General features: G+C 40.0%; 1 protein-coding gene and 1 non-coding gene across 3 annotated transcripts in view; both read left to right on the plus strand.

Moving 5' to 3' along the window:
• Window positions 1-4,330: 4,330 nt before the first annotated feature.
• Window positions 4,331-16,233, plus strand: part of LOC126298901 (uncharacterized) — an 85,448-nt gene continuing 73,545 nt past the window's right edge. The window contains exon 1 of one of the 2 annotated variants that reach the window (XM_049990440.1): window positions 4,331-4,551. In XM_049990440.1, the coding sequence (XP_049846397.1) occupies window positions 4,536-4,551 (16 nt within the window). In that variant the 5' untranslated portion in view covers window positions 4,331-4,535. Of the gene's footprint in view, window positions 4,552-9,964; window positions 10,054-16,233 lie in introns of those variants that run through there. The other variant, XM_049990439.1, reaches the window with a different exon arrangement.
• Trnaa-cgc (transfer RNA alanine (anticodon CGC)) lies at window positions 6,997-7,069 on the plus strand. The gene has a single exon. It is a non-coding gene; the product is annotated as a tRNA-Ala (tRNA).

The following is a 16,233-nucleotide window of genomic DNA, read 5'->3' on the forward strand; positions in this document are numbered from 1 at the left end:
GCGATGGACGATTCAAATTACCGCATGGGCCATGAATCATGTTTACTGTGACAATATCAAGCAGCAATGGATCAGTGGACGGATCTGAAATTTCCGCAGAAATTATAAATGTTGAAATGTGTGTGAAATCTTATGGGGCTTAACTACTATGGTCATCAGTCCCTAAGATTACACACTACTTAACCTAAATTACCCTAAGTACAAACACACACACCCATGCCCGAGGGAGGACTCGAACCTTCGCCGTGATCAGCCGCACAGTCCATGCAGAAATTATGCTATCGATTTATTCTGGACGGATTTTGTCGATTAATCAAACAAAAATGTGTGCATGTGGTAATCCCCGCTTTTGCCATTCAGTCGTTCATCCAACAACGTGTGGGACCCAATACATGTAATTTTGTAATAAAACTTATTAAAGACTTTAATTGTTGTCTGAACACACGTGCTATAATGTCATGACGATGTATTGCATTTTGGCCAGGGAATAGCAAAGATGTAATCTCCGGCCATTTTGGATTGCACGTGAACGTGATAAATAAACACGGTCGTCCATAATTCGCGCACGAAAGTCAGAGCATCCTGTACATATTCTTGCATATGGCGTGGACTGCCTATGTACGACGACGGTAGAATGACAGAGTTACGGATTTCGACGGCGTCGGCGTTGTTGACGATAGCGTTTCGCAAGTGAATGTATTCTTCCGCACGCAGCTTTTGTTGATTAAATCGCAAGTATCGTAGTCGTTCGCTCTCTATCTTCACATACATGTCGACCATGAATTGCTGACAAAGCTCACGACATCGTAGAATGACGTTGTCCTGAACGCGTTTAAGCATCAACCGATACGCATAATAACCCTTCGAACTAACATTCTTGTCTGTTTCGACTGCTGCAATATATATTAATGGATATTAATTAACATTAATGGTTCAAATGGCTCTGAGCACTATGGGACTTAAAATCTATGGTCATCAGTCCCCTAGAACTTAGAACTACTTAAACCTAACTAACCTAAGGACATCACACACAGCCATACCCGAGGCAGGATTCAAACCTGCGACCGTAGTGTCAGCAACAGGTGCATTGAATCTACGAATGTGCTCTCCAGCATGTGTTTATCAGGATTGATAACAACAGCGTGATTATCGCTCTGTAATTTGTGCATTTTTGATTTGAATATTTTCAACAGTTCATTGTGCTCATTCAATAGAGCGTCCAACTAGCCGACGATGATTCTGGCAAAAAGTGAATTGAAGTTATTTTAGCCACAACGTGCATCCACGTGTCGATCCTCACCGCCCGTAAAGTAGATTTGTAAAAATTTACGTGGTACGTTTGGCATTGGCAGCAATGGGCCCACTTTGTGATAAATTTGGCCTTTGATTTTGGATGTTGAATTGAATTATTGACCATTTACTGCATTATTCTTAACTATTTTTGTTGCTCCGAACGATGTCATTTGGATACATGAATTGAATGTTCGAATTAACTTCAGGAACACGTTAGAATGTGGCTCCGTACCGATAAGTAAACCGTTCAATGGTTCAGATGGTGTATCAATTGCAGGTAGTTGCACCTTTCCTGACGCGCAACACATCCCGGATGGCTCACTTTTAAATTCAAGAGCATTACAATGCGGCCATTTCTTGTCCATAGCATCAATGACCACCTTTTTATGAGCATAATATTGAATATCGGGCTCATTCTCGAATTCTAGACGCAGTAATGAATCGGATGTAACTGTTGGCGTTGTTGTTCATTTGCTCTGCGTCGGTTTACTATGAAACGACGTGCTTGTCTTTGTTCTAATCTTCTTTGTTCATTCCGTTCAACTCGTGCATCTTCTGATTCTTCTTGAAGCAATTGAGCCATGCTCACACGGGCATTAGTATTACCTTGCTGGATTTGTTCTTCTGTCCTTGAAATTCACTGGCCTGCAGCTTTATGTGTTTGACGACCAAAGAAGCTCCTTTGCGTCTTCTTGGCATTGTTCACTGTACAAAACACACATGAGAAGAACAAATTGAATAACTAAATGACGAAAAACAGTATAGTAATAATGTATTTATTCTTTGAGTGTACATCGGTCACTATTAGTTCTAGCGTTTCTACGGTAGATCGCTCGGATTTAACAATATCAGGCGGCTCGTCCATGAGCATACAAACATACCGCCAATTTCATGTCGAAACGTGTTCGCCAGCGTTATGAATAAGGCCAAACGCACACGCATCGATTTTTATCGCATGTAAAAATATTGTAGGATTAAATTCTTTTAGAGGAACAAAGGAGATCATAGAAACTTCTTTATTCCACTAGAAGAATTTGATCGTACGATATATTTCCGTACCACAAAAACTGATGAGTGTGCGCTAGGCCTAAATGTCGGTTTGGCGAATGACGCGTGCTACCTAGTTAAACTTCTAGGTCTAGTTACGTCGATTCAAAAAGGGATATTCGAGTCGTTGCTTTTGATACGTTTTCTTCAATTATCTGTCTATCGAATAGTGAAAAACTATCACCGGTAGACACCTGGCGGGAATAACTGATCAAGTGATAACTGTTCAGTTATCGACCGGGGTTGAAAATCATTAAATTACTAAAATTTCTATTAACAAATAGGGGTTGGTGGTAGAAGGTTGAAAATTTAGGGTTGTGTGTATTTTTTAATGCCACATCATAAGAAAATAAAAAGTTCTGCCCAAAAAATAAGAAAATATGTTTTGGGGTGGACCACCCTCATCACTTAGGAGTATGAAAAATAGATTACGACCGATCCTAAGACCTACCGAATATACATGTAAAATTTCATCAGAATCGATTGAGCCGTTTCGGAGGAGTATGGAAACTATCACTGTGACACGAGAATTTTATGTATTAAAAAAAGACTAATTAACGTGTGTAGTTGGTACCAATTCACGGTTTCCACAAATCTGTTATTGTTAGTATAAGGTGTAAAACAGGATTTTTGTATATATTCTGTATATAACATAACACTGGAGACCTTATAATTGTGATTAATTAGTGCATGAAATATAAATAACGACTTCCTTTGAATAAAATATGGAGCAGAAAAAATTTACGATGATTTAGTGACAATATAACATTTTCTCCCCTATAGTGTTTTAGGGTTAAGACTAAATAGACCAAGAAAACAGAGTTTTAATTTATGCTGTGGTTTGATATCCCATTTGTTCATTTACCATTCTTCGTTTTGCTATAAAAACTCCGACAAAAATTCATTGTGTAATTTCTACTAAGTCTTGCTTCCGCTCCGCTCAAACACTTCACCTACTAATATACCACCCCGATTAACAACTGCACATTTCTTAGTTTATGAACTCTTATGCACATCCTGCTTATAAAATATCTTAGAGAAAGTTATTTATCCATCATTTTCGAAGCCTTGTACGGCTTCAACCTCATGCGCTTAGGCACAGTCATCTAAATGGCATACTCCCTCGAGTGTAGCATTTTGCTGTGCAACGTAGTTGTCAAAAAAAAAATGGTTGAAATGGCTCTGAGCACTATTGGACTTAACATCTGAGGTCATCAGTCCCCTAGAACTTAGAACTACTTAAACCTAACTAACCTAACGACATCACACACATCCATGCCCGAGGCAGGATTAGAACCTGCGACCGTAGCGTTTGCGCGGTTCCAGATTGAAGCGCCTAGAACCGCTCGGCCACACAGGCCGGCTGTAGTTGTCAGCATAAATATTTCTCGGTTTTCTCGTTACGTCATATTTGTGTGCACGCTCAAGCTGTCAACTTCTCTGTCGTCAGGAAGTCATTAAAACACTGAGTGTCGAAATAATCTGATGCACTGAGAAAAGTGGAAACATATATGTAAAACTGACTGGGTGTTGTGTGACGTCCTTAGGTTAGTTAGGTTTAAGTAGTTCTAAGTTCTAGGGGACTGATGACCATAGATGTTAAGTCCCATAGTGCTCAGCGCCATTTTTTTTTTAAATCTGTATAAACGCCACATTAGAGGGTTTACAGTACATCAACAAGATATACTAGCGGGTTTATTCCATTTCGACAGTTGTGTCTAAGTGCTCACGATGAAGCCGTAAATGGCTTCGAAGTCGACCGCAGATAAAGTAAACAACGAGTAGTGCCCAGAGTAAAATTAGTGTGACAGTTGCCTTTACGATCCGTAGCAAAATAATTCACAGCCTAAGTCTCCAATATCCAAGGTCACAGAAGCAGCATACGTAGTACAACAGAAAGTACCCTCTACCACTCACTTCACTGTCGTTTCGGGTTATAGGCATAAACTAAAATATTTGTGAGTCAGTGTGCAGCAGAACAGTGGTTGTTATTCGACGTTAGGAGGTACTCGCGTCAGCTGGGGATGCGGCGTAGCCGTGGCCGAGAGCGGGCCATGGTCTCTGGCGGTCAACTGAGGGCAGGCCGTGCCTCGGCCTTGATGGACCGTTGCACGAAGCGGAAAAGCTACCGGGGCAGGGTGAATGCCCGCTGATGCTATAAGCTGGCGAGCGCCGCGGCGCCGCCACACTCCACGATGGGACTGCCCGCAGGTAAGTCGTTCTGCCGCCAAGGAGCTCATACGCAAACATTACACTATATTCAGAGCATCGCAGAGTAAAATGTCGTATCATCATCATATTCAGTGTTTCTATTCGTAGCACAACTTATAGTGGAAAGTGGTGACATTTTTAACGTACATCCCGAAATATTAAGTGAACTCTGAAGTATTATTACGGTTTATGGACTGTGCAACTATTAACGAGTTATTTTGTTCAATATTTTTCTTCGGACACAGGGTCTACGTTACTGCAAGGAATATTTTTATTGAATTGCAGCACCAACTGCACAAAAACTTTTCACTGACGGCTTAGGCACGTAGGTCGTTTTATATGTTTACAGCCGAACAACGGAAGCCCCTCCGTCAGTTGGCGTGCAGTCAAAGTGATAGAAAACTTTTTGTTGTTAATTTGTCACCACTGTAAACAGCCGAACAGTCGAAACCGGTCGAGGTGAAATTTTGAGCAACTGGGGGTGAGATTCGGGAAAAATATTCACAAATAATAAGGCTCAAGTTACGTAGAGGTAGTTAATGGCCTATTTAAAGATTTTTTTCCTAACCAATAGCACAGGTACAAAGTTTACTTTTATCTGATGATTTCAGGTTTTACTATATTAATACTCGATCAGTTCATTGCAAATATGGTGTAGATCGTAGGTAGTGGAAGTTAATGACTCGTGTGGTCTGACGTATTTAAGCGGCATTTCCTGCCTGCCAGTGAGTCTCTCAGACTTCATTGTATATTAAAAGGAAGGATGGTAAAGCAGTTCAGACACTTGAAACAGTTTTTGTAATGTGGTACTATGAAATGATAAACGATAAATATTGAAGCATATTTATCACAACATTCAGATTAACCAAAGGGCTAGAGAGTCATACGGAACCCTTCTGAAATTTTGATTATGGTAACACTGATTTGTTGTGTAGGTCTTGGTTAGGCTGGAAGATAATTTAGCTGAGTCGGCAAAGTGAACGGATTTGAATGGCAAATAAAGATTGTGGTAACAGACTGAACTGTAGAGTAACCTAATGTTTACGTCTGCGCCTTATACATACTTTACGGTGTTTAATGAAATTTTCATCATAAAAACTAATATTGCAAGGTAAAGTCAGAATACCGATATTTTGAAAACAGACAAATGAGTATTTCGGTACATACTGTGTACTTAAATTGACTCACAAACTATGAAAAGTGCAAGGGAATCCAGTACGTAATTTTTACTAAACAAAATGAATATGTACGTCTGTGCATAATAATACTTCAGAAAGGCGAGAGTTGTCTAAACAGTACCTGCAATGAACGAAGCAATGTGACCCACTTTAAATGAAAGATTCAAATAATTATTTTTCTTTCATATCGTTCAGCACACAGAGACACTGTTGAAAATTTGAAAACTTAGCTCTTGTCAGATTGCTGTAGTGCAGAAGCATACGGCTTTTTTACTACTAGTTATTTCAGAAGAGTCCAAAATCTACAGTCCTTTGTTTCTGTAGGGTCGTTGCATCCCCAACCGGGGAACGCAGTGCCGCCTCAAGCACAGGTGAGAGTTTAAATGTGCCTTACCTGTGATACTGTTTCGAACGTCCTCAGTAGATGTTGGAACCTAATCAGTGTTCTTTCTGTTTATATTACTGGTGCATCTGTGGGGAGCGGGAATGGAGGGGAATGTTACCGTCCATATAGTTGTGAAGCCGAAGCCAGTTAAAATAGCTCTACTGTCTAAAGGCATGTGAGGCAGTGGTCATACACTTTAGAGTACGGGGGTTGGTGACTTAAATCCCAGTACGGTCATCCATATTTCGGTTTCCCTGATTTCCCTAAATCGCATACAGCGAATGCCGAAACGGTTCCTTCCCCACTCAGAGCTTGTACACGGTGTCAAATCACCTCATAGTCGGCGGGACGTAAGACATTCCTTTTCTTCCTTCTGAAATTGAAAAAAAAGCGCAGAACTCCTACTAGAAAGTAAACTTATACTGTTGACACTGTAATATTGCTTAGCGAAAATTTTGCACTGATGGTGTTTGTAGACTGATTACAGCCCCTGGATATTTAAAATTCACTGCTATCTGCCACAGGCTGTTCCGAAACATACGGCCATCAACATTCGTCTTAGGCCCCACTGGTTTTGAAGTTACAATTCAATGAAATGTATGTCACTACGTAGCACGCTCACAGCTGCACGTGCCTATTTAAAAAATGTCCTACGTCAATAGCTACGAAATAAGTATATATATGAGCTAAGGCCATCTGTGAGCTTAATACTGCACCAGACATGTTGTAGCCCTAAATACAGCGCCATCAGCGTATAGACAATTTCCGAATAAAAAAAAGTCGAAATGTGCGGTTGTGAAACGATGTTTTGCGTTACCTTACATAGTTACACATACGCTCGCAGTATGGGAAAAGGGAATCCCTTTACAATACTTCTCACCGGGCGAGGTGGCGCAGTGGTTAGCACACTGGACTCGCATTCGGGAGGACGACGGTTCAATCCCGTCTCCGGCCATCCTGATTTAGGTTTTTCCGTGATTTCCCTAAATCGATTCAGGCAAATGCCGGGATGGTTCCTTTGAAAGGGCACAGCCGATTTCCTTCCCAATCCTTCTCTAACCCGAACTTGCGCTCCGTCTCTAATGACCTCGTTGTCGACGGGACGTTAAACACTAACCACCACCACCTTTACAATACTTCTCATGAAGGAAGCCACTCACCAGAAGCAAAAGCTAGTGCGGTGTCCAGTCGAAGTCAAACTTTTGACAGCATTATGTTGCGCAAGCGAGTGTTGTCACTAGATGGCGGCAAGCTCGCATATCCACCTTGATATTTGGATATAAAATGGTAAAACCAACCGACTGTTGTCGCTTCTTGAATTTGAATTTCGGAAACCTCTCCAAGTCTCTTCCGGTGAATCGTTTTCAGTTACTTTGGGTTCAGAACTGAATTCTCCCGATCACCAGTCTTAAGAAGTAGCTTCTGCAGCAGACGATACCGCTTATACAAGCTTCGTAAAGCGCTCCCAACGTAGAGAAATAACTTCCGTTGATCAGAAGGCATCGCCGACATTGAGAAGAGGAAATCCGTTTACGTACCACTGACAACCGTCGCTAGTACTCTTCTTGAAAGCTATAGAAAAATTTCTAATCTGTAGACAGAAATCATGCTCTACTCTCAATATACCACATCCACGATCAACATTTGTTAACTCTCCATAAGCTATAGTACAGTTTCTCACTAGATCACTTCAGAATTTTCGTCTTAGTTTATTACTTATTCTCGACTACTTGCAAGAAAACTGTAATATTAACGAGAATATAGATTGGAATTTAAATAACAAAATGAAACCTTTACCAATCAAAAGGTAGCAGGTCTACGTGCATTATTGTTGTTAATGAAACATGTGAACAGCCATTAAGTTCAGAGATAAAGTACACGTAGTTAATATTGAATATCCCATAGTAAAGTTGGTTGCCGTTATGTCAGCTGGTGTAAAACTGTCTACTGCAACAACCACACTAGTCTGCATCCACCACAACCAGTAGCATTAAGTTGTAAAACTGAAGCACAGGAGGAGCTATGCCTTCGCCGAAGCTACGTTGAGGTCCGATGTTTTCACAGTAGTTGTTACTACAACGCCAACATGTGTGTAGGTATCTAATCCACAGCGCGTATTTTATCTTGCTACTAATGGCTTCTGGACGGCAGACGTAGAATCGTAGCGAGTCCTATTCCCGCTGTATGGAGTTTTTGACAACCTCTCTACGTAAGCAACACTTTGTCTCATGGGTGACAAGGATTTATAGTGACTGATTCGTGCAGCACACCAAGTTTTCATGTCACAACAACGTATCTAGTGATGGAATTGAACACATCTAACTCCTGTAAAATCTCTTACGAAAAGCCTGAGAATGGGGCCGCGTATTCCATATTCTCTGTTGTTATGGTAGACAACACAAATTTCTACATATCATAGTACAATCGATCGTTCTCTCGGTTACAGCAAAATAACATATTTTTGATGATGCATCAAAATCTTGAGCTCTTTTTGCTAGCTTGGCTAACTCCAGACAGAAGGTAATTTAAAGATTTCAGTAACTACTATGGATACTGCGTGGCAGTTTCAAATTTCCAATAAAATCATTAGTCAGATGCATGATATTTTAACAACTCCATGTCACAAAAGCAATGGTCGTTGGGCAGGACGCGGGCAGCAATCTTTATCGCGTAGCAGCCACTCTGAGGAAAGTATGACTCACGTTTCGCTGTTACATAGCAGGCGTTTACGTTTTTCTCTTCTATAAGGAGACGTTTTCGTTTTGTTTTCCCTCAATTTTGTAATTATTCCATAGCGACTAGGTAATCAACGCTCATTAAAAATACCTTCCAATCGAACAAATTCAGTGTAGTTACAAAGTTGTTGTGCAGGACATCACTGTAATTATTTCTCTGCCTTAGACCATTCATTAATGGTTCTCATTCAGTTGCTACGGAAGTCCTTGGACATTAGTGTTAGTTTTAGTATTACCATTAGTATTATACATTAATTACAAAGATGGGATTGGTCGTCGGCACACTCCTTTTGGGTGATAGTTTACAATCAGATGTCTTGTAATGTGTTACGTGGGTGAAGTATATGTTAGTACATTTAAGAATGTTAGTAAACGTGTTACAACATGAGCATTTATTTTTATAGTGACCGAAAAGCTCAGTGTACTTTCGTGGAGTGGAGATAACAATGTAGAGATTCAAAAAGTTGTTACCAGTGCCTTATTCAGAGACGGTGTATAAATTCGTAACAATAATTGAGGTGTTTCATAAGATCAGATGTACTTTTCGTCACTTATCTCCATAGGGAAGAGATGGTGGAGGATGTCAAAATAAGAGCATACAATATGTTTTTCCGAAGAAAGAAGAAATAAGCTAACATACCATCCACAATTTCGATGTGAAATGGTCGTCACGGAAGACTTTTTCTATTTCTTTTTTTTTTTTCTCTTTCAAAGGTAATAAGACTTGTCACAACATGGAAATGCACAACACACTGAGGTGTATATACACTTATTAGGTTATTGCAGACACGCATCATTATAGAGAAAAACAGTTTACAGTACTCATTGTCATTGATCACATTATTATCCTGAAGTAGTATAGAAGCCTCTTTTTAATTAACATTGATGCTATTAAAGATATAAGGGTGTTTCACAATTGCTACTACAGGCTTCCTGAGGTTGTAGAAATTACTTAGCAGGTAGTTTTGCTAAGTTCTGTTTTAGACTTTGATTCACTTGACAAAGTTGATTAGTCAAATATATTTGACGTACTGTAACAGGGAACCTTTATTAAATGTTGCCTTACCAGTACTTCTCTTGATCCCTAGATTCTATTCCAAAATAATGTTCGTAGGCTTTCTTCACAATGGGAGACATCGTCTTATGCCTAGTAACTGTGAACTCTCCGCAGATGCAGCAGGAACTGTCGGGCGTATTGCTACAGGTACTGAAAGGAAGCATTTTCTAGAAGAGAAATACATATTTCAAACAAAAATTTTACCAGTGTGCTACAATGTAGTGGTCTATAGCCTTTTGACTTAGTGTTAGTGATTGTTACTAAATTTAACATATTCATTTTACTTATAAAAATTCAACTGTTCAAACATACTTAAATCTTATTACTAATCGTCTAACACTGCGAGGAATCAAATAAAACTGAAAAAAAAAGAACCAGCTGGAATGGAACCAAAGTTGTCGAACTTAAGGTCCATGGTCTTACCCACCTTTTTAATATTTTATTTTACTTTTTAGGGCCTCAAAGCTTCCCTTAAATCCTTCCTTACTGTCACCAAAGGTGTCTTCATAGGCCAGATTCGAATGCCTTTGTTGAGTACATGCATGATCTCATAATGAAATAATGTTGATATCACGAAACATAATTTTGTCATTCTTCCGATTTCAGACTGCATTAAATTCCTGTTCCAAAGCAAAACAATTAACTAAATTCAGGCACATATTACTCAGTCTAGGCTGAATAAAACGTATTTCTTCTCACTTGAGAAGAAAAGGAACGTTTCTGCGGGCATAATGGAGGAAGGTTACTATATCTGCCGTAGAAAAAATCTTCTAATAAAGCAATCTTCTGTTATTAGTTATCATGACATAATATAATGTTCATCTTTCTTGTGGGTAAAAGTCAATCGTCCTTTTCTTCTTTTGAGAAATTTATATTTATCCATGAACTCGTTTCTTCTTTGTAACCAACTTCTGTTACTGCTCACACACATGTATAGCTTACATGTCATAGCCATAGCAATGCACGTCTCTTCTGTAGTTTGTTTGATCATTTCGTCGGTTATCTATTAACTGGAGTATTTCCTTGATCGTCATATACAAGAAGTTGCCAAATGTTTTCCGATGATTGTCATCCCATGCAATCCGAAAATATTCCCCGTAAATATAGGACAAATATTGTGAGAATGTGGAGTCTTGGTTTCCAGTGTAGCTGGCTGTATGTGCGATCAGCCATAGTGCTACATTTTGTATAGTAATAGGGTACCTCGTGCGGTCAGACTGCATCGGTTCTCTACGTTCAAATAGCGTGCGTTCGTCTCATCAATGATGGCTAGTCGGTGGCTCAGAAAATCCCACATGACCTGCGCTGCTCCGCAAACAAATCTGTGTGCAAGCGAGTCAAAGTTTCGGCCTTTGTGGCAGACGGCTGTTACATTGAGGGGGATTCTGTGTAGTAGGGATTTTGTCATTGATAGGTACCATCGTAAGCGAATGCTTAAAGGCCGAAACGGCTGGTAAATATTTAGCCACAGTACTGTCCAGTTCACCTGCAGTTCCCATTCTTCAATAGTGTTTCCACGTGCGGCCATTTCCGTGATTGTATATATCGTCTTGTTAAGAATATCAGCGTTTCTGGGATGCTCGAGTGCTCATAACTAAATTAAAGAAAATATCTGGATGTGTTGGTATTCTGGAGGAATCGTAGCGAGGTAGATCAGTGGCACTATGATCGTTGGTCTCATGCTGGTTTAGAGACTGTGCAGAAGGGATGCGCCCTAACGCTTAATTTTTTTTAAATATTAGGTTGATAAGAAGCGACACGCGTTTGTTTCTAACTCTGATGAGAAAAGACCACTCCGTGAGCGAGGCAGGATGAGTGCCACAAACTGTACTTGAAAGATGTAGGCACGGAGAAGAAAGCAGCTGAATGTAAGCTGAGTATTCGCCGCGAAAGCTTCAGAGAGCGGAAGTACTTGGGCAGTATGGTAAATTTTGTTTGCCATGGATACGTGAAGTTTTGTAGGAATTTCAGGTGTCTGTCGGTATGCAAATTCAGCGTGGTCCCGAAGCGGTTCAGAAGGTTCACCCAAGTCTCCGTTCACGTGCGGCGAGGTGTGGTCTCCCAATAGACGGTCAGAGAACGGTTAGTGCCGGCCGTAGTGGCCGAGCGGTTCCAGGCGCTTCAGTCTGGAGCCGCGCGACGCTAAGGTGCGATACGTACAATGTGCTATAGTATATTACCATGTGATAACCGGCCGCCATTGGAAACTTTATATCGATTGTACCAACAAAGAACTAATACTAAATGTAAACTGATATAAGCTACTCATATAATTTAACAAAGTCAGCATAACCACAAAATTCCACACACTCTTTTCGTTAGAATCTGTTTAATCTGAATCTTTGGTTGAAGATATTTCTTTGGAAGAGAAATATGAACAATGGTACCTTTTTTTTATATACTGCAGTTACATACGTAATATAGTCAAAATATCAACATTTACGCACAGAAGAAAGGCTTCCTCCAATTAAATAATAGTTAAGACTCAGTGTAACAATGACCTGCATATTGAGAAAATTATATTAAAAACCTAGATGGAAACATCCAAAAAATGAAACCGAAACACATTCACTGCCGACTGCTAAAAAGCAAATTTCAGCAACTTCAGTACCTAAAAAGTATCAGATTACACATACATATCCTTGAATAGCTATAAAACTATCTGATAGCGAATTTCTTGTTTCATATTTGAATTTCTCACATAAGACCTCTTTGCAAACGCATTTCCACAGGAGAAAAATGACCCTTATAGTTCTGAGTAGTAAAAAGGCAACGTGAAACATTCCCTACCCAGAAGAGAAACAGTCTTTTGCTCATAAATGCCCCCAGTCTTCGATGAACTCTCATTGCAGATCAATGTGCCGCTCCATAGCTTTATCGAATAAGTAGATCTCTTCCCTGAAGTGCAGTTTTGGGAGGTGGGCAAAATATCCATCACGGGACTACATACCCCTTCATGGACTCAAGTTTTCACGTCCACATTTTCCTTTCATACTGGAATGAAAGGAGGTTATATGATACAGCACGTGCTCGATATGGTTGATGTTACGATAATTCATTTCCCAAACCCATTCAGTTATCCTAATAGCGAGGTGCCTTTGTGGGGGAAGGTTCATTTTTTTCCTTTGCAGTATAGGCTTCTCCTTGCGTATTTTGTTATCTAATGGGTCCAGAAGAATCTGGTGATATTCATACATATTTTGCTCCTTTGAAAGATAAAAAGCAGCAGTTATCTCCTTCGTATCCTGGAAAGCCGTGTGGCCGAGCGCTTCTAGGCCCTTCAGTCCGGAATCGCGCTGCTGCTACGGTCGCAGGTTCGAATCCTGCCTCGGGCGTGGATGTGTGTGACGTCCTTAGGTTAGTTAGGTTTAAGTAGAAGTTTAGAAGTTAGGTTTAAGTTCTAAGACTCAGATGTGAAGTCCAATAGTGCTTAGAGCCGTTTGTACTATTTTGGAAAGCTGAATAGAACGTTCGTCACATGAAACTCTCTACACCTTTCCTGTTGAAGTGCCGTTGGCTCCGTCAAGTGACACAAACAGAATATTGTGATAACATTTAAACTTACACATGTACGAACAGAACGCAAACAAATGTCATCGAAATCAGAGGATCTAGGAAGAAAACTTTCCTTAATTAGTAGTTGCCTATAAATTCCTTCTTTGCACAGATATTTAGAAAAAATGTGTATTTCGTGTAAAAATTAGTGCTGCGTGATAGCTACAACTACGTTTATTTTTGCACGTTAGAATTACATTTTCATTTGTTACCTATTAGAGATTACTGAGGAGCTGTGTGAAGTGAAGCCTTCCATGTGATCGATTGGTGTCTCTCAGCACCAAACCATCCATTATTTGGAAACTATGGGCGGAAAACAGCTTACCAGCACCTAGACTAATCAACAAGTTTTATAGCTTCGCACAAAACGTAGATTCGGCTGCATTTCGTCGTGCACCACACCACAGACTTTAGCAGCGGGGAGCAGAGTCCTGCGCCAGCCGCCGCCCCTCTAGCTAATGAGCTCTTACCGTTCCATTAAGCGTAACGGCTCCCTTCCACAGCCACTTTTTAACAGTCACCTCGTTACTCACCAGGGTTACCGTCTTCGTTATGTCATTGCTAAGTCATAATTCCCGTGTCCTTACAAAATCCTTCCAATTAATCTACATTTTTCTCGCCATTTTTTATCAATTTCGGAAGAGGCGCCTGCTCTGTTAAAAAATGGTAGCGGTAACAGTCTTAAAATGGGTCCATTTAATGGACAGCTACTGAATTAAAGATGTTATCTGGACCCTTGCTTCTTTATAACCAAATCTACGTGCACTTTGCCTGCCTTAAGAGGTGCTTGATACAGTTGGCAGCTGAAGTTTCACTTTATTAGTCGGATAACCTTTAAAGTCATTATCTGTCTTATATTTCACGAAAAACTACATGACGAGCTGTGTACATGGCATGAAGTTATCGTTTCAACCATCGATGGCGCAAGCGTCCGTTTTTCTTTTTCTTTTCTTTTTCCTTGTTGAAACAGCAAGGAATGTTACCTGCGCACGTGACACCTTGCTACAAAGTTCATTTTTTTGTTTTTTGTTTTTTCGTCGGGGGATAGAAAATGAGGCCAAACGATGCCTCGCGAATATCTCTATTGGAGGGCAGAAATGGAGTTTGCGCTCAAAATATTCAGATCTACATCTACATGGATAGTCTGCAAATCACATATAAGTGCCTGGCAGAGCGTGCATCGAATCACCTTCACAATTCTCTATTACTCCAATCTCGCATAGCGCGCGGAAGGAACGAACACCTGTATCTTTCCGTACGAGCTCTTATTTTCCTTATTTTATCGTGGTGGTCGTTTCTCCCTGTGTAGGTCGGTGTCAACAAAATATTTTCGCATTCAGAGGAGAAAGTTGGTGATTGGAATTTCGTGAGAAGATTCCGTCACAACGAAAACACTTTTCTATTAATGATTTCCAGCCCCCCTATATCATTTCTATAACACTCTCCCATATTTAGTGATAATACGAAACGTACTGCCCTTCCTTGAACTTCTTCAATGTACTCTGTCAGTGCTGTCTGATAAGCTTCCCCACACAGCACTGCAGTATTCTAAAAGAGGACGCACAAGCGTGGTGTAGGTAGCCTCCTTCGTAGGTCTGCTAAATTTTCTAAATGTCCTGCCAATAAAACGCAGTCTTTGGTTAGTCTTCTCCACAACATTTTCTATGTTTTCCTTCCAATTTAAGTTGTTCGTGATTGTAATACCCAGGTATTTAGTTGAATTTAGGGCTTTTAGGTTAAACTGATTTATCGTGTAACCGAAGTTTAACGAATTCCCTTTAGCACTCATGTGGATGGCCTCACACTTTAAGTTATTTAGGGTCAACTGCCAATTTTCACCTCATTCAGATATCTTTTCTAAATCTTTTTGCAATTAGTTTTGATCTTCTGGTGACTCTATTAGTCGATATAAGACAGCGTCATCTGCAAAAAACCTAAGACGGCTGCTCAGATTGTCTCCCAAATCGTTTATATGAATAAGGAATAGCAAAGGGTCTGTAACACTACCTTGGAGAATGTCAGAAATCACTTCTGTTGTACTTTCTGAATCGGTGAGAACCGAGGAGCCGCCAGCACCAGCCATAGGGTTCCAAAAAATCAGAGGATCGCTTTAACATAAGTCGAAACCGATCATGACAAACAAATGTTATGGCGATCTCAATTGTTGTTTTAACCAAAAATACTGTAATTTTTTGTGCTCCGACAAAACAGAATTTTTTCCGATAGTCAACATCTTTTCACTGCTAAAGCAGAACACGTAACTCTTAAAAATGTATCCGTCAGTAAAATGTACATAGTTCTCTCATGTGAAATTGAAATAACGCGAAATTAAATTTACATCCCAGACCTGACTGTACGTCAAAAAATTTTGCATGTGCTTCAGTACTGAAACATGATAACGGTGAGACTTCACAGCGTATTTCTCCGTGCCTCGTTAGTTCATAAACTACGTTTTTACCTCGCACTGGATTTCACATAGCAATTTTACGTGTAAAAGTAGGGTAACTTTGAACCTCTTTACCTCTGAAACGGGTAAATATATGAAGAAAATTTTCAAGATTGTTAGAGAAAAGGATATCAGGAATACATCGTAAACATTTCAGCCATTTTCTGTGTATAGCCGTCTCGGATATTTTGGTACCCAAAAAAACTAATTCTTGAGGTGTTTCTCTATAATTTATAATGATTTTTGAAAACTGGGAGACAACTCCTCTAGATAAATTCCAGCCAATATACAGTTAAAATATGAGCAATTTGCCGCGATTATTTATT

Source organism: Schistocerca gregaria, chromosome X (assembly GCF_023897955.1).
Source record: "Schistocerca gregaria isolate iqSchGreg1 chromosome X, iqSchGreg1.2, whole genome shotgun sequence".
Taxonomy (NCBI): domain Eukaryota; kingdom Metazoa; phylum Arthropoda; class Insecta; order Orthoptera; family Acrididae; genus Schistocerca; species Schistocerca gregaria.